We start from the raw sequence: 22,665 nt of genomic DNA, 5'->3' as shown, positions 1-22,665 counted from the left end.
ACTTCATGCCTAGTGTGTGCACTACATAACGTGCTGCTCAAACTTACCACATGGAAACTCGTAGGGTGGTTTGTGGCAACACCTGGCAAAGAGTATGCAATTCAAATCAAGTTTCTTTTCCTTCAGTCAAGACAGATGAGCTCTAGTCTGCCTCATCTTGTTTTTCTCCCTAGTCTCACGTACCCGGATACAAGGATTAAATAATTCTGAACATTTTACAGTAAAGTATCATCTAATAATTTATCTTCGCAATTAAATCCACTGCAGGCTTGCAAACAGCTTGTGTGAGCTGTCAGAATGTTCCCAGATTTCCATGGAAAGACAAAAAGGTTTCATGTTAATTCAGCTAACAGTTAAGTGGTTGGCAGTAACTGTCCGTGGAGTCCTGCAGAGGCCAATAAGCCTGACTTTAATAGAGTGGAAAAGAGGGAGTTAGTGAAAGGAGGCAGATCTTGTCACTGAAAGTATGACAAATGAGGAGGATGAACTTAATAGCAGTTTTACAAGGGACTAAAAGGAGTGATATAAGTGTAAACAAGAGGAGAAAGCAGCACATTATTGTAATAATACTAAAAAGAGAAAGTCCCAGCTCAAGGCTCAGCTATGTGAAGAGGAGGTAGGTTGATGTTTTTTTGTAGACCAGTTTTGGAGCAGAATCCCATGGGTTATGTCTCTACATGGCTATACTATTTGGGTTACGTTTAGCAATCCAGTCTTGTTATTTAGCAACACAGACTTGCTGATTCATACAAGCCAACCCAGAACACAAAGTGTTTGGGTTCTCTTTTCCTGTTAAAGTCCTTGTTATTTACTGCCTGCAAGATTGCACTGAAGTTCCAGCCAAAACTAATTTCTGCCGTTTCCAATGTACATTCCAAACACAAAAAACATGGCATCATATCAAATGTTAAAGTAAGATCATTATCACCCAGCTGCCAAACAGTTCCTACAGGTTCAGAGGCAGAGTGTAACAGAAATCATGAACAGTGGCTCAGCAGAATGAGCTGACAAGTGTTTTCATACTTGTAGTATCGCAGCATACCGGGAGACATGGTGGTCTAGAGGACAAATAGAAGATTTTACCATGGAAGGAAAAGGATAGATAAGGCAGTGGCTCATAACCCCAGGGCTACCCAAAGTGCACAGTGTGCAAAACTGCAGAACAGGCAAAAAGACTCAGCACAGGAAGGGCAGAATAATCTTTTGCCAGCAGAATAACCCAGTAGCCTCCAGGAACGTTACTCACAACGTTAATCACCGCAGAGCCTGAGGAGGAAAGCTGAGGTCCTATTGTGCTGTGCAGCATAAAACCACTGACCAGCCCAGGCAAAAACATCTGTCATTCATTTAGACAGATAAGGGAAAGGCAACACAAATTGCAGAGGGAGAGGGAACTACACAATGGTAGTAGTTATTTTAGCTCCAGATTTGAGAAACAGGTTTAGGTCAAAATGACATGGCACAGTATGAAGAAACTAAGGCAATACTGCAAGGATAATTTTAATGAAACACTGTAGTTGAAGAAAACCTGGAAAGTTCTAAGGCAAATGTAGGAAAAATAAAGCCGGGAAGGCCTTAGAATAGAGATGTAAATGAGTCAGTTCAATAATTTAGCAAATTTAAGGAAGTTCAGACTGAAAAGCTGAAAAGAATTCCACAATCCAACCACCTTCAGGATTTGTTTGAATTCCTTGTATCTATTTAGCTGTTGCAGTTCTTTAAACTTTTCTAAACCGAAGGTGACCTTTTAAAAAATATCCCAGCACAACCTGAAAAATTTGCCAGCACATACAAACATATTCTAAAACATGCTGTCCGGAACAAACAGTCTTCAGAACAGGGCACCAAACAGTCTCTATAATAAGCCATGAGCAATTAGTCTGCTGGGAAACAAATTAGCTCACTTCATTTCAGCAGAGTAAAGGTGGCTGCAATGCTCCAGGGGTGATGTGAATTGTGGGGTCTTTTCCTGAGCGACACTTACTGGAAAACCACCAGCTTGTACCTGTCAGTGGGAACTGAGAGAATTTCCAGGGCCTAGGAGGCAAAGCTTTGCACTGGCTCACTACAAACCATGGCAAGTACTGCTTGTGCTCCCCTAAAATGCCACAGACAGCCAGAACTCTCTAGTCCACCAGCATATGCTCTCTTATTCTTCTCTGCTGCCTCTGAGTCTTCCCATTCCAACTAAAACTCCCCCCAAAAAACTGAGACAAGAGACTTGTCTCAGGTTCTCATCTGTACCATTACTGTGCTTTGGCAAGTCTATAGGCAACTAAGCTCATATGTCAGCAGTACAACCAGGGCACAGGCACACTGAACACGTTTCCTGACACAGGATTTATGAACTGCTGTAGAAGACTTAAAAATGCTGTGAATAGCAAAGGTTACTATCTTATTTATACACAAAAGTAAACAGAAATGTAGCCCAAGAGAGGTAAAGGAGGGACATGATCTGTGTGACTCAATCGCCATTCACGTGGAAAGGCAGATGGAGCCAAAAGGAGGGCTCAGAACAAAAATGGGAGAGGGAGGGAAGTGATTGCCTTGCATGTGAGAGAAAACAGATCAGGGCTGTGGCATGGAACAAGCCCTGGAACACAGAGACAGACAACAAGTCTCTTTTTCCCTAGGACTGCTGTGAAAAGCAGCATTACAGAGCTGGAGCATTGCAGAGTTGACACTTGGATTCCACAGTCAAGACAAGCCTCCAAAATCTTCTAGCAGCTGATGAAATGAAGAGATAGATGCCAGGTATATTCAGAATTTTGCATTTGGCTAATTTTATGCTTTTGTTTTGTAGCTGTTTCCAAGCTACTGATCAAGAATTTCAACTGTGATTTGCTGGAGAAATTTTTTTTTTTTTAAAGTTTTGTTTAGTGGTCTGACAAGAAGGTGCCTTGTAATCTACAAAAAAACTCCAACCCAAAACCAACATAAAATGTAGCAGACAAACCTGTAGGAATCTTTTCCTCTTCCCTCATGCACCTCTCCTCTGCCTTTTAGTGGGGCTCTCGCATCTTCACAGAACACAATTTCTTTAGAACAGCTAAAGATTATTATTATTTCAGAATAAACTGCCCTCCTGGTATCACTTACTTGAATTTCTGGATCTTCTGTTTAACGTAAAACAACATTCAAGTATTTTGAGATCTTAACTGAATAAAGACAGTTCTGTCAATGAAAATATTTACAGTAGCCTCACTAATTCAGACTGATTCCAGCTTCCTGAATCTCATTATGGTAAACTGGGCACTGCTGTGAAAGGGAAACAAATAGGAGATGAATTAAAACAAACACGTAGAAAACACAAACAACTGCTTCTAGTGACGTTAATCATTACAAAAAATCTGTCAAAAACATCCCTCTGACTGGCATCTGTCACAACACGTCAGCAGTTCATCATCGCACAGCCACTGTTCAGATGGAGACAGCATGTCAGTCAGCACTGCAGATCTCATACAGCTCTGAATTTCTACATGAATTATTCTGTGTCTTAGAGCACTCCAGGCACGTCTTGTTTCACAGGATTTCTCTCCTCTTTCTCCTGGATGGCCTAGAACCATCACTGTTCCCTCCTTCTCAGAGGGTGCAGTGTTTGGCAGCTAATTGTGCAGAATGAAGTGCTGCTTCCCTTCTGTATTCTGTCCAACAACCCACAAGAGATGATAAAACACTGGAAATCAAGCCCTAATAATACAAAGAATAAAAAACCACCCAAACTATTAGCCCTGTTTCCTCTCATTTCCTGTCTTGACACGGTTTAGGAGTCCCCCAGCTACAGCAAATCCTAATAACGCAGTACCAAAGAATGAAAACTCTGCTTCCCAGGGAAGAGACAGAGATCAACATTTCAAACCCACACCCTCCATTAGCAGCAGGTGCCAGACTTGGGAGAATGAAGCAGAACAGTTCCTCCTTTCCTCTTAGAAAATTCAAGATGACTACTTTGCTGTTAAAATACCTTCCTTACTGAGCACAGGTGGAAAATTTTATTGGCTGAGCAGGCTAGATCTCCTGCCAGGACACTATGGTAGAGCAAGACCAACTAGTTCTTTACAGATGTGTCTACTCAGAGAAGTTTCTTTACCCTTGACAGATGAGGAAACCCCTACGTGAAATGAGCAGTCACAGAGCAGAAGTAAACAAGTCCAGTGTTTATAAACTGTTCAGTATCCTGTTGTTCCATAAATAGTTATTACCCAGGAGATCATCAGATCTGTCTCAAGGAGGAGAAATGCCTGGTACACGCGCTGACAAAAATCCCCAACAAGGAAAAAAACCAGAGAAATTTTGTGGTTTTCTTATTTTAGTCTACTTTGCTTAAACCAAGACCTGTAAGCATACTTTGCCTCCTTCAAACTCTGGACATCCTCTCTCAACTGTTCCAAGAACAGCAGGAACAAGTCAGTGACAGCAGGCTGTGTGCTGGCCTGTTTAATCAGAGCCTTGGGACCAGCATCTTCCTCTGCAGATGCCTAAACTCCACAGACACTGTTTAAGAAATAAATCAAAAGCAAAAAGAGCTGGCCACCACTGGCTCTAAGGAGTTGCTTGTTTTGCCACAGGTTACACTAAGACTGCCTGGAGCTCTATACTGTACCCATCCATCAGGTTCCACATTTACAAACAAACTCCTAAAACATAAACAAAACTCCCAGAACAGATACATGCTATTCTACTTATCCCTGATTCACTGCCTGGTGAGGCAGCTGGTGTGGCTTTGAACATCCCTGAGACCATTCCAAAGCTGGTGTTTTCTTTCCAAAATGGAGGCAGAGACTCTCCCAACTACAACAGCTGCTGTCCTGTGGACTTGTTTGTGGTGCAGGCCAGCCCAGGACTGCACATCATGGAGCCCAGTTTCAGCTGCAGGGACAGGGAAAGCCACTGTGTCCACAAACACCTTTTCCTTGCTTGTCCCTTTTTAGGTGACTTAAAACTATTCCACCTTTCCAGAAGCATTCGTGGGAACTGTTTGTATTTAGAACAGCTCATCCATTCACTCATTCACTCTCAGTTTAAACTACCTGTAATAAAAAAAAAAAAAAGGAAAGAAAAAAGATCCAAGCCCAGAAACAAACACTTCTGGTTCTAACAGAGCATCACCTTCTTGTAAGGTGCTAACAGAGGCAGGCCCAAAGTAAAATCAGATGAACACACCTTTTTATTTAGGGCAATGGATAAATCATAGTGATTTTGTGCACTGACATATTTACATATTCTTCTGGTTTCACGTGCTTCAAAACCCCACAGAAGGTCACACATATTTTAATCTGTTTCATTCCTAGATAAATTAACTCATGTCTCAGGAATCTCTTTATCACACTGACATCACTTTCAGAAGTGCAAATTCTACGTTTATTCCTAGGTTTGCCCTGGTATAAACATGAACCTAGGCTGGCACAGCTGATAAACAGATCAGAAACACGCTAAAATTGGTGTGAAACAAATATCAATTTAGAAAGGGGAAAGCACATAAACCTCAAATCTTTTTTTTTCTTTTTTTCCGAAAACAGTACAAGACGTGTTATTTGAAACGTACGTAATGCTGAAGCTTACATCAGTTGTTTGAGCTTGAAAGAATAGCAAATGAGCACAGCAGATGCAATGATATTCAGGAAAATCACAATGAAACACTTCTCAAGAAAAACTGTGTCCAGCTTTCTGGTTTACAACCTGGACACTGGAGTAAACTACAGCCCTGACTTGCACACAGGAAGTTCCTGTGCAAGTAAATCAATGACTCAAAGGGCTTCAGGAGAAAAAGGATGTGACCACTTTTAAGGGTATGGCAGATTACACAAAAAGGAAACAACTTTTCCTGAATGCGAAACTCTTCAGGATTTATCAAAATAGAAGCAGAATGAAATACCCCTGGGGAGCAATACTAGTGAAATCTGCCATCCCATCGCAGGGAGCTGCACTGCAGTGTGTGCCACTGCTCCTGCCCTGGTTTCCAGCACTACGTGTGTTTTGGGTTGGGTTGAACCAATGAGTAGGAAGGAGTCCTCAGGAAACTACAGGAACTTCACCAAGCTACTGTGATCCCTGACACTATTACAACAGTTACAGCATTGTTGCTATAGCATTTAGTAATTAATTTATGGGTTTTATTTTGCTGCACAGTTAGCTCAGAATTATAGTAAAGAAAATAATTGCCAAAGGAGCTTATGCTGTTCTTGCTGCAGGGGAGTCAGAGTTTCTACAGTGTTATCTGAACAATGTTCTCAAGTGACTTTTCACATTGCTACAAAGAGAATTTTTAATCTTTTCAGTTTTTACCTTCATTTGCCTAATGTAGAGTTGGAGGGTTCCCCAGACTGTTTCTAATTTGGTCTAATAATCTTGCATAAATTATCAGGCTTGCTTTTCATCCGTATTCTTAGCCAATGTACACTGGCTCAGTGACAGCATTTGCAAGCACTGATGCTCCTGAAATGTTTCAATAATAGAACAAAGTGAGCAGTAATAGAGGAGAGAGAAAGGTAGAAGAGGAAAATAATTTCACTTGAAGTCTACCCAAAGATAGATTGATGAAAACCACCAAGAGGGAGTTCAGAAGGAACAATTATCCACTTTTGAACACAATTCAGAAAACTTTGAGGGAAGCTGCACAGTTTTCTACAGCAAGAAGTAATCACTGGTGACATACAGAGCCTTGCAGATACCAGGGAACTTCTTGGGGCTCTGGGGAGATGACGGCCTGGACCAACAAAGATGAACCTTCAGAAAGTCAAAGTCAGAGTTTTAATCAAAAGAGAGGTACCCAAAAACATTTTCTTAATGGAATGTGAGGAAGAGAAAAGACGGTAACCCTTGTATATCAAAACCACAATGATATTACAGCTTAACCTTCATGCTCAGTGATATTTTTAATTTCTTGCATTCCATGCTCACTGATATTTTCAGTCACTCAAATGCATTTAGATCCTCAAGCAATCTTTGCTGCAAACTTTCTCCTGAAAGTCAAACATTCCTACTGGTATAGCTTTAAGAGCAGATGGGCCACAGCAACAGAGCCCAAACAGACATGCACAATAAAATATGCTTATTTGATGGCATGAATTAAGTTTATTGTTTCTATTAAGATCATACATGCTCACATAAATATGGTTACTTATTTGTACATTTGCAAAGCTGTCCCCCCCCTTTTTTTTTTTTTGTTACAGTTCACAATTTAGAAATAACTTTAGCATTCTGGAAAACAAAACAAAACAAAGCAGAAAAAAAACCCCAAGCAAACCAAACCTGTCCTGTTCCCACTCTGGCATATGATGCAGTGTGCTCACACTAAAGTGAGAGCACATATGCTCTGCACCTTTTTCAAAGCCAGAAAGGCACATGCTCAGTGAAGTCCATGTGTATATTCCAGCTTTCATTTTACAATCTCACTTAATTCACGAAAGTCACGAAAAAGAATCTGAAGACAAACTTTCCAGGCACAAAGCCTGCACATTACAAAGATTCATATACTTTAAGAGAGGTTAAACATGGAAGATTTCGGCTCCAAAAATGGCTCTGAAGCAGAATCTACTGTCGTGATCAGCACATGGGAATTACATGTATTACTTTGCACATTTTTTTAAAGGCTAAAAAGTCAACACACATAGAGGGAACAACCTACATGAACTGAAGGTGAAACCATATCCCTACCTCCTGAGCAGCAGCTCCCCATATCTCAGTCCTTGTGCCCAGGCTGGCTTACAGAGTTTCTGCAGTGCCACCACCTTAGCTCTTCATTCTCAAGCTGCACCCTGGCAGGGTTTGTACAATGATATGGCCATTTCATAAACTGCACTGGTCTGGATTCAAAATAATCTTGCACAAAACGAGCAGATGGATGGGGAAGGGAAAACTCATGTTCAGGCATAAGGATTATTTTACTCACCCAGTTTATTGCGCTGTGTGCAGGCAGCTCAGGTAACGGAGCAGCACAAAGGGCAGCACGAACTCCTGAAGCAAACAGTGGGGATGCAGACATAGAAACAGAGCCTTTTCTTTTTTCTTTTCTTTTTTTACATCTACTCTTACATTAGGCCACGTCTACTTCAACCTGACTGCAGCAGCATGCACATCTTCAGAGGCTGCCAGAAGTGAAGAAACGAGCTGTTGCCACTGAATTTTGTTTTGAAGTACGAGCTCCAGCTGGTACTTCAGTGCCATGAATTTCAGAGCTAGCAGTGAAGTTCTGTGTACAGTTTCATCTGCTCATCTCTGGAATTACGTTCCCAATCACTGTCCTCTATGAAAAAAAAAAATGCAGGGAATCTGCTGCAGAGAAATTAGTTATTAGTTATTAGTTATTTGACCACACTCCACACGAAGCTTTGGTCACCACCACTTCAGTACCAGGGGTTTGCAACACTCTGAACATGAGTTATCAAATGTTGCCTCTTAATCCCAGCCTCCTCCTGCAGACAAGGCAGGTGGAAGGGACTGAAGCAGACAGGGTTTTGTGAAGGGCAATCCAATTGCCCCAGTTATAAATAGCAACAAGAGATCAGACAACAATCCTAGTTTGAACATCAAAAGCAAACGACTCATAACAGACTGTGCTGTGTGTTCACTAAAGCCAGCCATGGCAAAAATATTTTGTGAGATAACATACTTGCCATCTTTAGGCAGAAGCGTGAGAGATTTAAATCTCTCAAATGAGCCCGTGACAATAAAACAAACATAGGAATTATACCTGTTGCATGCTCTAACCCAATTCTGTCACTCAAAATCTACATTAATATATATTTTAAAAAATCATCCTCTTTGTAATTGCCTCCAAATTATATATAATACCCAAAACACTAACTGCAGAGGTGAAAAACTGAGAAAATCTTCACTCCAGAGCCAACAAGGGACAAAAAAGGCACCACTTCATAAAATTCACAAGGAAAGAAAGGTAAGAGAAGTGCAAAATACTCCTTTCGACAGCAGCAAAAGTGGAGCAGCAGGTGACCATGTAAGAAGATGTGTTCCTGGAAAACTCATGGAGCTCTGCATGGGGAGGTGCTACCCTGACACCAGGAATGATCTGAGAGGGTGTGTGTTTTGGCTTGCACCTTTGTTTAGCCTGGGATTTGCAAAACAGGAGTAAGGAGGCGATAGGAGGTAAGAGTGAGCAGCGTCACACTCCAATGCCTCTGGCACTAGCCAGGCATTTAACAGTCTGGAGCCTGGAGAAATGGGAAACCCTGACAGCTTAACTGACCAGGGCACCATCAATTCCTCTTTCATCCCTCCCTTCCCCTCCTGCAAGTCTTGAACTCCTTTAGCCAGAGTTAACCAAGGAACTGAGGGAAGCCAGGAGAAAATACACCTGCACTGTACAATACACCTCAGTTATGCAACAGCGATAGAGGATCTGAGGGGAGGTGTGATCAATACTCCAGGTCAGCATTTCAAACACCCTTTTGGACACTGGCATGGACAAATTTCCTTCCAGAGCTCCAATTACAGCAGTTACTGGGACACCAAACATAACTGTGAGCTCTTAAACAATCTCTGCCTCACTGTGCAATTATTATTATTATTCCTGAATGCACAAGCACAGAACAAGAGACTTAAAGAAGGGACAGGGATTTGAGTACTCTCCATTCCTAGAACAGCAACAATCTCATTTTGAAGGAAAGCAGAAATACTTTCTCACAGCAGTGTCTGGGACACAGGGATCCTGACTTCAGTGAAAACCTCGAGATGTGTCTACTCTTCAAGCTCAAAATAACAAAATTAACCACTTCAGTGTGTTTCAAAACAACATGTACGTTATACGTATCTTCAGAAGACAAAAGAACTCCCTTACTATCAATAACTAATTCAGCATATATACACAATTTTATAAATCTTAAACTATTAAGAGAGACTACCCACTGCACCTGAAGAGACCCCAATCTATGCAGCAGCTGGACGACACTACAGTCAGGCAATAGTTTTGAATTCTCATAGTGATCCTCAGTGGCACATTAATTATCCAGCCTATTTCTTCAGCAAGCTCTCAAGCACCATGTGAAGCTGCCATCCTTTGCCTTCCTCTGCTCTCCTTAAATAGTTAATCACAAAGGAAGCAGCCTTCACCTGCACTGACAGCCCCTAAGCACTGAGCTCATACCCTGTCACTTCAGTGCAAGCCCCTGCTGGGCATGGCAGTAATTCAGGAGGCACCAAGACAGTCAAACACAAATGAAGTCAGTTCTAAGCAGAGGGTTAAAAAAATCTCCTTTTAAAATATTATTTTTCTGACTATCTAAATAACAAAGCAGAAATGTGTGGAATGGAAAGATGCTCCTGCATCCTTATTAAAGAGGCACAGGGTCCTGCAAGGAGATATGGAAATCAATGTGGAAGTATTTGGGATCTGGAGACCACATTTTTAAATTCTCCTGACCTCACTAAAGCTCCAGTTCCACCCAAAGTCCCTATCCCCTATTTGCATCTAAGAACGTTGGGGGTTTTTTCCTAAGGTATAAAAGCTGCATAAACTACACCTTCAAGACACCAATGGCAAAGAAATTTTTGCCAAGCTCTGATATGAAGGAGACAAAGAGTTTACCCTGCACTCCCTAAAGAAAGGCCTTCTGGTGCTCTCAGCTATACTCATCTGGCCTGTGGAAGTGAAGAAAGGCATGGGAGTCTGTGACCTACAAAATCAAGGGGGAACTAAACATCAGAAAAAACTCCACAGAACAATGACTCGAGAGAAAGCCACTGAAATTTCTGTGGCTGGCATAAATCTGCATCATGCATTCTCTGCTGATATGAAAGCTTAAAAAATTTTGAGCTTTATGTACAAAGAAGCAATTCAGCATGAAAATATAAACCCAGAAGACTTTACAGGAGACTTGTTTATCCTCAGAGTGGAGAGCAGGCTGTGGTATTGAAAATAAGAGGAAAATAAAAAGATGACTGTGAAGAAAACACCGATTGCTAATTGATAGGAAGTTTGCACCAGAATAATCAAACAAACCAAACTGATTTTGTTTCTGGAATTGACTTAAAGAGGTTTGCGATTCACATAAGACTTTCTTAGCACCAACTAACTGGAAGGATGCTTACAATCATGCCCTTGGTGCAAAAATAGTTTTATCTATCTGAATCATAAATGTTAAATTCACTGTTTTGGTCACAACACCAACAGGTTTGTTGTCTACTGAACTTCTCATTTCTCCCTTATTCTGAAATACTCTCAAACACTATTTCTTTAAATACTTCTTTGCCATGTTCTCCTACCAAACACAGATACACAAGTCTGCAGGCTGCAGACATTCCCTCTCTAATTACTGCCTCCTCCAATTTTTAGTATTAGCTGCCAACTTACAAGAGCTTGCGGTTGGAAAATTTTGAGTAGCTGAACTGTCCCCGGCTGGCATGTCAGCCACAAACCGTGGGCAGAGCTCTCCTTTCTCATTTGATAAAGAATAGGGCATAGAAAGAACTGTACACAGGCAGCATCGTTTCCACAGCAAGGCCAGACATGCAGGAGACTGCAGCGTTACCACTGCAAACACAAGTTAGTGCCTTCTACAAAAAGGTCAAAGCACGAGCTCCAGACTTGTACGTGACCTCAGAACTACTAAAATAGTGTAATTCACTGAACATAGTAGTCTAATTCACTGACCTACTGATGCCATTTTACCAAAGATGCTTGTCATTTTCTTTGTACCATTCCAAATCCAGTAAAATTCCTTCAGGCACTTTGAGTCATTGTCTGCTGCTGGTTGGGTTGCAAGAGGCAGAATCGTATTGTCCTGGAAAGTGAAAAATGAGATAACCCCTTCATTTGCAGCGAGCAGCAGAGGCAGCCCAGCTGGGCAGCCCCACACTGAGATGCAGGACTGAGATCACGCATCCATTTCTCTTCGTGGGCAGCCACTGTTGGCACTCAGATCACATCATGTTTTTCTGTAGATATGTCCCTCTGCCCTTATGGTATAATTATTAAAAAACACAGAAAACACATGCAAGGGAACAACAGATTAGACCAGATGTGCATTTTGCCCAATGCTCCATGTCTGTGTCCATTGGCCAATATTTCAGTAAAAAGCCTAAGAAACAGGGAATATATAAAGCTACATGCTGCCCTCAACACCCATTTAGGTTCCAACCTCCTGTACCTTAAGAGAGTTCTGTGACTGTTGCTGAATTCTTACAGTCTATAGAACAAGTCAATCTCTTTTTTTTTATTTTATTTTTTGCCCACTATGGAACACATTCTCAAAAAATGTAACTGGAAATAGCATGAAATAGCACTCACCTTTATTTTAAACCTGGTGCACCATACTTGCATTTAATACCTCCAAATCTTGCCAAACCATGCCATTCACTATGTTACACAGACCTGTGAATATTTTCTGCTTGCTTTACCTCAAACTGGAAAGTAAGTCTATTCAATCTTTCTGAGTTTGGAAATAGCTTCATGTTTTTGCTTCACCTTTATTACCACTATACATTGCTAATCCTTCTACATCTGTTTCAAAGTCAGCTGAAGAGAATTAGATGGGTTATTGAAGATGGAGGTATTCACACAGTGTCATAACATATTCTTGGGCTTCCTGCATTTATCTCCTAATATGTCCACAGTCTTTAAAGAACTGCTGGTCGATAAGTCCCAGAACAAATCACAGTAACTCCAAGATCTCTTGCCCAATTTGCAAGGCATAACTAAGTTTATCATTAGGTATACACTGTCAGATCAATCTTCTCAACAAACACTATCTTATATCTATCAGAACTTAATTTGGCCTGCTATTTTCTTGCCCCATCAATTACTGCTGCGAGATCCCTCTGACATTCCTCACAGTCAGCTTTTGATCTCACCACCTGGAAAAATGTGTCAGTGCTTTATTACTCATCCTCCATTCCAGATAGTTTATGAGAACTTGGAACAGCAGAGATCCCAGCACTCTCTCTCCAGAAGGCTCCAGGGGTAACATCCCTGTAATGTCCAATTTTACTTTTTTCCATACACTATATATCTTATTTTTCCCATAAAGTTTCTGATCTTTATTTACATAGTCACTACCTAATCACTACAGGACTACACCAATTTAACTTTTCAAAAGTCTTTGAAACACCAAGGTTTTGGTTGGTCTTTGGTGGGACTTTTTGGGGGGTTTTCTGTTTGCTCGGGGTTTTTTATGTGAGTTTTTTTTGTTGAGAAGAAGAAATCCAGACATACTGCATTAGTTAAATCACCTTTATCAAATGCTCATCCAATCATTTAAACAACATGAGCAGATTTACGGGGCAGGAATTCCTGCTGCAGAAGACAACTTGTCTCCCCTCTGTCATCACCTTTATTCCTGCGAATGAACACTAATTCTGTTCTTTCTTTATAGGTTCTAAGAGGAGGCTAATACAGAAACCAGGCTCCCTAGTAGTTCCCAGTTTCCCAAATGCTCCACAGGCCCTTCTTGAAAAGCCCAGCACGTTTAACTGCTTTTCATTCTTGCATTCTAAGGCCAATTTAAGCAATGACTATACACAACCGTGTGTAACTCGGCAACTTCAACACCGAGTTCTTCACAAAGTGAGAACTTTTCCTAGCAGTTCTTTGTGCTGATTCGCTCCAAAACGTCAACCTTCTGTCAGCTTTCCCCAGCCTGTCCCCTGGAAATGAAGGCCCCTCATGGGAACTGTTCTGCAGTGAATAGCAATGCAAATAACTTCTCTGCTACAGTTTTACCTTCCCTTAGCTCACATGTAATATTATGAATATCTATCAGCTCGTTGGGGTCTCTGACAGGCTTTCTGCTTTTGACAGTTAGACAAAAAGCTTTATTATTTTTTTTAATGTCTTTATAAAGTTGTGCCTCAACATTTTTTTTGGTCTACCTCATTATGGTTTATATTTAACTTGCCAAAGTTAATGCTCTTTCCTATTCTCCTCATTTGGATACAACTCCTGCTTCAGAAAGATGACTTATTTCTAAGAGTCTTGTTTACTTTACTGTTTAAGCAAGTCCTTGTTCATTTTTGTGGCTTTCCTTCCATCTCTTATTTCCCCTCCCTTCTCACACTTAGCCATCAAAACTGGACACAGTATTCTAGAAGTCTTGGATTGTGGAGTTTTGTATTTTAATTTTAAGTCAGTGCTTCACACAAAATTTCTCAACTTATTTGTGTACATATGAACCTGAATAGCATTTAAGCTATGATATTTTGTTGAGGATGCATGAAAATTTTTCTGTGTCTGTTTCCAAGACAGAGTTTTTTTCTGTCTTGAAGGTATGATCTGCATTTGTTCCTCACAGATGTCTTATTTCATATTGGATATATTAACATATATTTTGTTGGATTGTGGCCATTTAAATCAGGCAATCCAGATTGTTCTCTAGAAGTAACCAACCCTTTATTTAGTACTCTCCAACCTAAGATTTTTTCCAGGTAGGGTTATTTATGAAGGCATCAAGCATTTATAGAATGAGAATTGAGGACCCCATATAACAAACAAACAAACAAACAAATATTTAGTCTTTTCTTACCATCAGCCATATTTTCAGATTTTTCAGGGCATTGCTCCTTAATTCTTTCAGCACTTGCTTATGCTTGGTGAAGTCTGACTTCACATTTTTTACAGTAAAGAAGCACTTATAAGAAGAGTTACATCCTCTGAAAAACATTCATTCTATTTCAGCTATTTCCATCATATTTTGCCTATTTATATTTAAAATTGCACTAAAAAGTCAGGAACCTTAAAATGGGACATTTGTTCATTTTATTTATGCTTGAAAATGGCCAAACCAACTTTATCCAAATAATAAAAACACCCAACAAACCCACACATTTTACAGCAAAGACCAAGCCTAAAAAACGTCAGCTGCAGAGATGATGGCTTCCTAATGATACAAAGCAACTGAAAACAAAAGGTAGAATAAAAGAAGTCATGCAGCTCAAATTTTTAAATGAACTGTCAAGCTAATCTGGCTTTAAGAGTCTCTAATATATTGAATTATGATACCTGGCTTGGTAATATTAACGTTGCATAGTTCTTTGAGTATAAAAGAAGTTGCAGAAGAGAAAGAATTAGAAGTGTAGCATGGAATTTTTTGCAGAACTACTGGTCAGCCATCCTTACACCAGAACTAGGTAAAATAATGAAATGTCCAACACTGAATTCAATTCCTAGAGAATTCAAAGATATCACAGGAAAGATGTCAACATTAGCAAGTTTTAGGGTCCATGTTAGAGAAGTAACTGAACATAAATACCCAGTGAGGTGCTGTCTTTACAACTATGAATATGATTTTTCAAAGTATGAACAAGGCAACAACCACTTGCTTCAACTAGGGACAAGTTACTACCTCTTTGAATGGTATTAGTTCAATGCAGTGAGATACTGGGAGAAGGGGATTAAACAGCAACCTGTAAGTAGCTTCTGAGGTAGAGAATAAATAACAATTCAGATTCTAGGAGGCAAAAAACCTTCTTAAAGCTAAAGTCTTTTTAAAATTAAAATAAGATTAATATTTTTTGCAATATGAGTTTATCCTCTTCTATACTATTTACATTTAATATGTACACAAACACGGATTCAGAAGTACTTACCTTCAGCTCTAGTATTTATTTATATTCTAACCAGAGTTCCAAAATTCACAGAGAAGATAATATTGACAATTTTTTGTTTTACTGAATTGTTGTTGGAGAACCATAGTGCTTTGTTTTGTTTTTAAGACCTGATTGCAGTATCTGCTGGTTACAAGGCAATGGCAGTTTTATTTTATTACTTTAAAGAGCTCTCTGATACCATGTTTGCCAACAAAAACAAAGACAGAAGATAAAGATACCACTAGTTTCAGGCTTGGCTTGAAGGCCACCTCCATATGTGCAAGTCATGGAAATTCCCTACTCAAAAGAAATAAAACATATCTCTTGGAAAAATGCCAGTTATGTTAAAAAGTCCACAGCCTCTTTTGCCAAAGAGATCATTGCACCAGAGCATCTTTTTCACATGTATTAGAAGCTCGTGCAAAGGTCAAATAACTATTTGGTCAAATTTTCCATTGGATGCACCAAAATGAAATCCTTGAGCCTTAACAGAATAATGTTCCTGCCAATCTATCTTCTGAACTGTCTTTCAGCAATTCTGCAAACTCCAGGCACCCGAGGGATGCTTTACCCTGCTCTCCCAAGAACAAAAAAAAAAACCCAACAAACCAACAACAAAACTTTACTATTTCAGATAATTTAATCTCTCACTTCATGACTAAAGCTTCCTCATTGTTGCATCATCAGGTAGTAGCAGTGAGCTTGACCACACATCTGTATCATACACTAACACAATTTGTTTTATTACTCAACACCCAGAGCTCTACTCTTTGAGCAAACTCCCGTTCAGACTGAAGTCAATTAAACCATTACCACTCAAATTGCCCAGAATTTCAACACAGGTCTCCCCTTGAACCAATCAAGTGACCGAATGATGACACTTCTGAAGACAAACTCTGCAGATGACCCACCTTGAAGGATGAGAAGTCATCAGGGGAAGTGGGGGAAAACCCTCCCCAGTATTTACTCACTTTGGGAAGATGACAGTCATGAGCGCTGAGGCATAGCCTGGCTTGCACACTCCCTCAGAGAAATTTGCATACTTTGATGCCAGTTCTGGAGGCCTGTGGAAAAACAAGTAGAGAATTAGGACTCTCCTGGCTACGAACTGGCTTTTGCAATCATCCAAGTTATTTTTCTCCTTATAGCTTTGCTGAAAAACAGCTGCAGGGAGTAATAGCAAACACAGCCCATATTTATTTGTTGCACTACAGCATCACAGGAGAACAACAAACAAAGGAGAGGGGTAAAGATATCTGAAATACCACTAAATCACTAGTTTTGCTGAAAGATTTTTATACCTAGCAAGGTAAAGTTAATGGAAGACAAATATCAATGTACCATTCTAGACTTCAACCTTTTAAAAGGAAAAAACCTTAAATGGCACTTTGCTTTAGCTATTTTTTTTAAGTTATGATCAAAGTTAAAATTACAGAAAAAGTATTCTTTAGAAAACTACTCAGAAGATACCTTTCAAGCATTTGAAACGAAACTCCAAATAGTTCTGACAGGCTATCATCAAGGGATGAGTGCTTTCAGTATTTGGAAGAGATGACATTGCTGCTGCTTTGTTGTGTCTTAATTCAGCTTGGCTAGGGATTTTTGGGCCAAATTTAGAATCCTGGGGGTTTTTTTCATTCAGTTTTTGTACAGGAACAAGATTGGCAACTCAATAAAAGATATTTCAGTCCAGAACATACTTTTACCATAGACCTACTGAGTGATTTGGAAAAAACATTTAATTTTGTGTCCCTATTCACCACCTGTAATATTTTTACATTCATCCATTTTGTGAAAACGTTACAAGGGTTAATTAACTTGTGTTTTCCAAGTAACATTAGAGGCCTTAATGTCAGCCACAGTATGAGAATTGTTAATATTCCTGCAAAGAAAAAAAAAAGCATTTACAGTTCCATGCTTGACATTCAGTGGAAGCCACAAGTCTTTAACTACTGCAAAGACTCGATCAATAATACTGTATTTGCTACCCCATTCTGTTAGCAGTAGGCAAGTAACGAAAGGTTTTTTTCCTACAGGTCAAACGAAGATGACAGTATGGATCTGCAGAGTAGATCCACAAAAACAATTTTGAAGAACCCACTGTTATCACAACCTTGTTCTTTTCCAGGCATCATCAATATCACTTAACTAGCAAACTACTACCAAATGCACTGAGCATGGGTTCAGGGAGTTTCAAAATTACATATTGGAATGACAGTAACTCCACGTTGAACTGGTAGCAACTGTTTTTCTTGCACTGGTCCTGCATCACGTCCCAGGAGGTCAGTAGCCAGTTCCAACTGGATGAACAACAGATGGACAGGTAATTTTACAACTAGCTGCACACAGTACAAAACCTCCTATAGTTCTTAATCTAGAGGACAATTCTCTATATACACAGAACTCCTTCACTACTTTATATATACTTATATATACAGAACCTCTATAGTTCTTTAAGAATAGGATCTATTTCTGCTGAATGAAAATCTAAACCTTTAACATCTGGAAGACAAAATAAACTGGAGAAAATAAATAGCCACTGGAAGTATTTGATTTCTTAAGACCTTTTCAGACAAAAAGCACCAGAAAAAGCTCAAGAACATGGATCCAATTCTAATTCTGCCATAGATATGCTGCATAGTTATGATCCAAACACATAATATTTTACTACCAAAATACCTCATCTGTAGGATGGCAGAACAATACATTTGGCCATTTACACTGACCATTACTTATAACAAAGTTTAGATATCTCTAAATATATTATACAGATATGGAGAGAGAGATACAGGTGTAATATTATCTAGCACAACCTGAATCCACAAGTTTGGTTTTCATAGGTGATATTATAATACATTTCTCTAAATGTGAGATGAGAAAGCATCTGAGATGTGAGCATCTAGAACTTTGACTTGCACTTGAACGATTTGTGTTCTGACTCCAGTCAGGACCTCTTCAGGAATAGGCACATCAAGGAAAGGCCTGTTGCTGACAAAACTGAGGGGGTTAGTGGTGATGAAATATACCCACTTCTGACACAGTCAAAAGGGACAGCAGGATGTATGGATCACAGCTTGTTGCAGCACTTCAGATATGACCAAATGTGGGAAATCTTTATCGAGCAAGCCTAAGTGTTGCTGGAATTTTATTGTTTAGGCAACATACAGAAACGCCTAACACCAAAATCTTCAAAAACAAGTAGAAAGCAATTGGAATTTATCTGTAGCCACCACGGTAATGAGTCATTGCTGGCAAACTCGTGTAACTATTTCAACAGCAGGCCTGTCTCAAATGACCTCAGTGGTCACACAAAATATCTTGTGCCACAAACACAGGCATTTTTCTCTTTGCTGATTTAATGGCGCTTTCATTATCAAATTAAAATGTCACTCAGATGCCCATCATGGTGCTTCTGCAAAAGAATGGCAGGCTGGAACCCTCCCACATGTGAACCGCCCAGAATGCCAACTGCCACACACTGATGGGGGAGCTGCCAGTACAAACCCCACAAAGACACCCAGAGCTGCTAAAGCCCCAGGGCCGAGCTGTTAACATTTCTTGGATGTGATGAAGTTCATGATCCAAAGTGCCAGAGGCAGAACAGTTCTCTAAGCCAACTGTAGCTGCCATCTCATATCATTCAAATGTTTGCTCATCTCCTTTCTTGTAGCTGCATTTTGATTCAGCAGGCTACAGCAAACTAGAAAGGGGCACTGGCACTCTGTGTTTTAAATCCATCTGGGGACACACATTATTTGTTCAAATTCTTCGAAATACACACTGCACACTGTCATTGCCAGTGTGATCATAATGATAAGTCCCTATTAGGTGTAACTCAGAGCAAATTTAGAGTAAGGGTGGACACAGCTTTGCTGTTTACCATTCTGCTACCACATGAAGCTATCCAAGATAACGTCATTTTAGATACATATATTTGCTTTGTGGGTATTTCTTCAGCAAGAGTCACAGAGATTAGTCCTCCATAAATCAGGATGTGAAACACCCTGCATGAAGCATCCCGTAGAGAACTACACATATTTCAAAACAAATCCAACTTTGTAAAATCACAGTGTTATAACCACGTGATCCTGTAATAGAAGAAGTGTACAGAACTGAGTGTACAAATAAGCATCACCTTTGTATTTGATGATAAAGTACCTACTCCACCTCCACATCTATTGCTGCCTCTTTGATGATGTTCCTTATTCCCAAACGGAGATGCAGTGTAACTGAAAGCACATTCTGCAAAGGCCACCTGCCATGCTGCATGGCCTTAGAAGAGTTTGTATTTGATTCTTGTATTCGTGTTCTTATGCTGCTTACAGCAGATGGGTCAAGAACTATGCACCAAAGTAAACAATATTATTTTCTTAGTGCTTTAGAAACCAGTAAACAGGTTCATCTCACTCGCCCCATTACTGTGCCTGGACTCCAAGGTGATCCCAAACACACAAGGCTTTTATGCTAAGCCAGCCAGGACTATCATGACTGGTATGGCAGAAGGGTGAAAATCTCCCTTACATCTTCCAGGTCCAGGCACATTATTCCAGGTCCTGATTCTCATGCTGGGTTGAGGTAGTTGAAGAGCCAGTGGAGACAGCAGAAAGAATGTAATCAGATGACACTGTGGAGCCTTTAAATTTTGCTCAGATTTTGTGCAGGAAAAACCCAGTAAGATAAGAAATGTATCCAGAATAAATGAGAAAAACAAATCATAGTCAGTAACTGTAAACATCTGCAGTCTTTAAACAAGCGTCTGAATAAGGGTGAAGTTAAAGGGAAGTAATTGGCTTATTCCACTACAGAGAAAATGCACTCTTGCTTTATTTTCTGCCTTTTCTCCTGTGAGACTAGCACACATCCTGAATTCTTAAGATTTTCTGTCCTTCTCTACACTGTTATGTGGACATCAATCTTAACAAAATTTCACAATTTGGATAAGTTAAAAATCCAGCTGCTTTCAGAGGATTTAGAAAAAGTAACAAGATTTTTCCTTCTGCTTGCATTTGGCAGATGTGTGCCTTCTTTTAATCTCAAATATGAAAACGTCACCACGGTTAATTCCTTCACCATGTCTTGATCAGGGACAGCATGTCATCCTCATAAGACTGGAATCTAAATCCATTTAAAGAAAGAAATTAGTAACACAACCCAGTGTTTAGACTATTAAAAAAAAATGGGCGCAACTAAGCTCGTGTAATTGAATATTACAAAATCTGCTTTAAGAGACAGATTTTGCTGCTGTGCCTTTCACATGGAATTTAAATTGTGGATTGTAAAAACTGAAAAACTTTTTTCTACTTGAGATCATCTTATTGGAGGACTGATGTCTCTTGCTGTTATTCTTGCACACAAATTGCATGTACTGAAACAAGGAAAAGGAGTTCTTTGACAATGGGCTCGCTAGGTTGATCCTTTACCTTTGGGTTTCTTTCTCTTTGGTTCAAAATAACCTGAGTCTTATGCCTACACAGCAACTCTACAAAGTGTACGTCATGGTATGTGAAGAATGAATAGGAGATATGATGAGAAAATGCAGTGAAAGGCACATAAAACATCATGAGGTATTAGGGAGCAATAATGAAATAATATTATCAAGTAATTTGGCACATCACTAAATCAAAGCAGTTAATGCTGAGACCTCATACCTTCACCATGTGAAATCCAGGGCATTTTATTTTAGGTAGGGCTCCCTGGGTCAGATGTATCCACGACATATATTCGTGGCTCAGTGTTGGCCAAAGACAATTTTGTAGACTTCTGGAATAAAACTTTCAGTTTAATTTCCCTCAAATAAGGCTACATATCAATCAGTATATGATAAGCAATAGTTACGGGATTTGCTTCAAAATTGCAGGACTGCTCCAAAAAAGACACTAATGAAGACACAACCAGAGTGGCTACGCTGTGCATTTGTTTATATTTCAATTCATATCAAAGGGTTACAGACCTCTGAATAGGAATTGTTTTATACCTCACTTATAGCCTAATAAATAGACAGCTTCCAGTCCTCATTACTCTTTTTCATAATTGACAACACCAGCAGCCTTCACCTATAGGGTAATCAACCCCATACACCAGGAACAGCAAGGGACTGAAAAAATGCATTTGCACATCTGACTTTATAAGTAGAGTCATGATCATCACATCACTCAGGTGGAATCTCCTTGAGTGGAAGACACCCTAAACAGAAGATGAGCTGATGAAACCTCCCCTTGGTACATGGCTGGAGCTCAAACAGGAGTACAGTGTGGGTTAGGGAACTCTGAAACAGAAGTATAAGAAACTCCAATTATAGCTCCTAGAAGTTTGCAAACTTGAGTTCAAAGAATTACACAGCTTGAGCATTTGATATTTGCTATTTTTTTAGTTACAGCTGAGGCAAAACTCAACAAACAAAAGAAAGGAATGAGCAGATAGAAAGAAGAGGAAAAGCAAAATGCTTACACTGAAGGAGACAGGAAATGCAACTATAACACTATAGCCAGCAAAATAGATGTAAATATTTTCAAATGTTACTCCAGTATGTAAGCAAATTCCCCGAGGAGGCTGTATGACCAAATACAGGGAAAGATGGTCCAAGTCCCTGTTTCTAAAATGACACAATGAATGCTAAATACGCCCAGTTCTGCTTCTCTACCAAGATTTGTGGCTCCTCATGAAATTAATTTCTTAAGAGCAAAGATAATCAACACATACTTTCATTTATTTATTTGGACTACTCAAGAACAGCAGCTGAAGAAGATTAGATTATATTAAACTGGCCCAGGAAAACAAAAGTTTTAAAGACATTGCACCAAAACCCACGACCCAGCCCTGAATGAAGACTGAGAAAATTCAGGGTAGGCAGGGGGGCACAGACACCTGCAGAGCACTAACTCTGCAATGCCATTCACCCTCTGAGATGTCATCTTTGCACAAACACACCAAAAAGGCTTCCATCCACAAAAAAGTCCCAAGGATCCTGCTTCCTCACCAAGTTCCATTCCTGGTCTTTGCAGTAGTAGGAATTAGACCACTAGGCAAAAGAAGTGCTAATCACCAGTGCTAAATACATAAACATCTTAAGAAACACAGCTATGAGTGATCCCTCAGTCAGAAAGGACTACATCATTGTACCATCTCTTA

General features: G+C 39.8%; 1 protein-coding gene across 12 annotated transcripts in view; it reads right to left on the bottom strand.

The window, feature by feature from the left end:
* Window positions 1-22,665, bottom strand: part of ST3GAL3 (ST3 beta-galactoside alpha-2,3-sialyltransferase 3) — a 177,782-nt gene that overhangs the window by 92,588 nt on the left and 62,529 nt on the right. For all 12 annotated transcript variants that reach the window (XM_032696357.1, XM_032696350.1, XM_032696349.1 and 9 more), the window contains one exon: window positions 16,509-16,601. In XM_032696357.1, the coding sequence (XP_032552248.1) occupies window positions 16,509-16,601 (93 nt within the window). The remainder of the gene's footprint in view (window positions 1-16,508; window positions 16,602-22,665) is intronic.

This window comes from Chiroxiphia lanceolata, chromosome 9, assembly GCF_009829145.1.
Source record: "Chiroxiphia lanceolata isolate bChiLan1 chromosome 9, bChiLan1.pri, whole genome shotgun sequence".
NCBI lineage: Eukaryota > Metazoa > Chordata > Aves > Passeriformes > Pipridae > Chiroxiphia > Chiroxiphia lanceolata.
The sequence above is the reverse complement of the archived record's forward strand: the minus strand, read 5'-3'. Positions and strand labels throughout refer to the sequence as shown.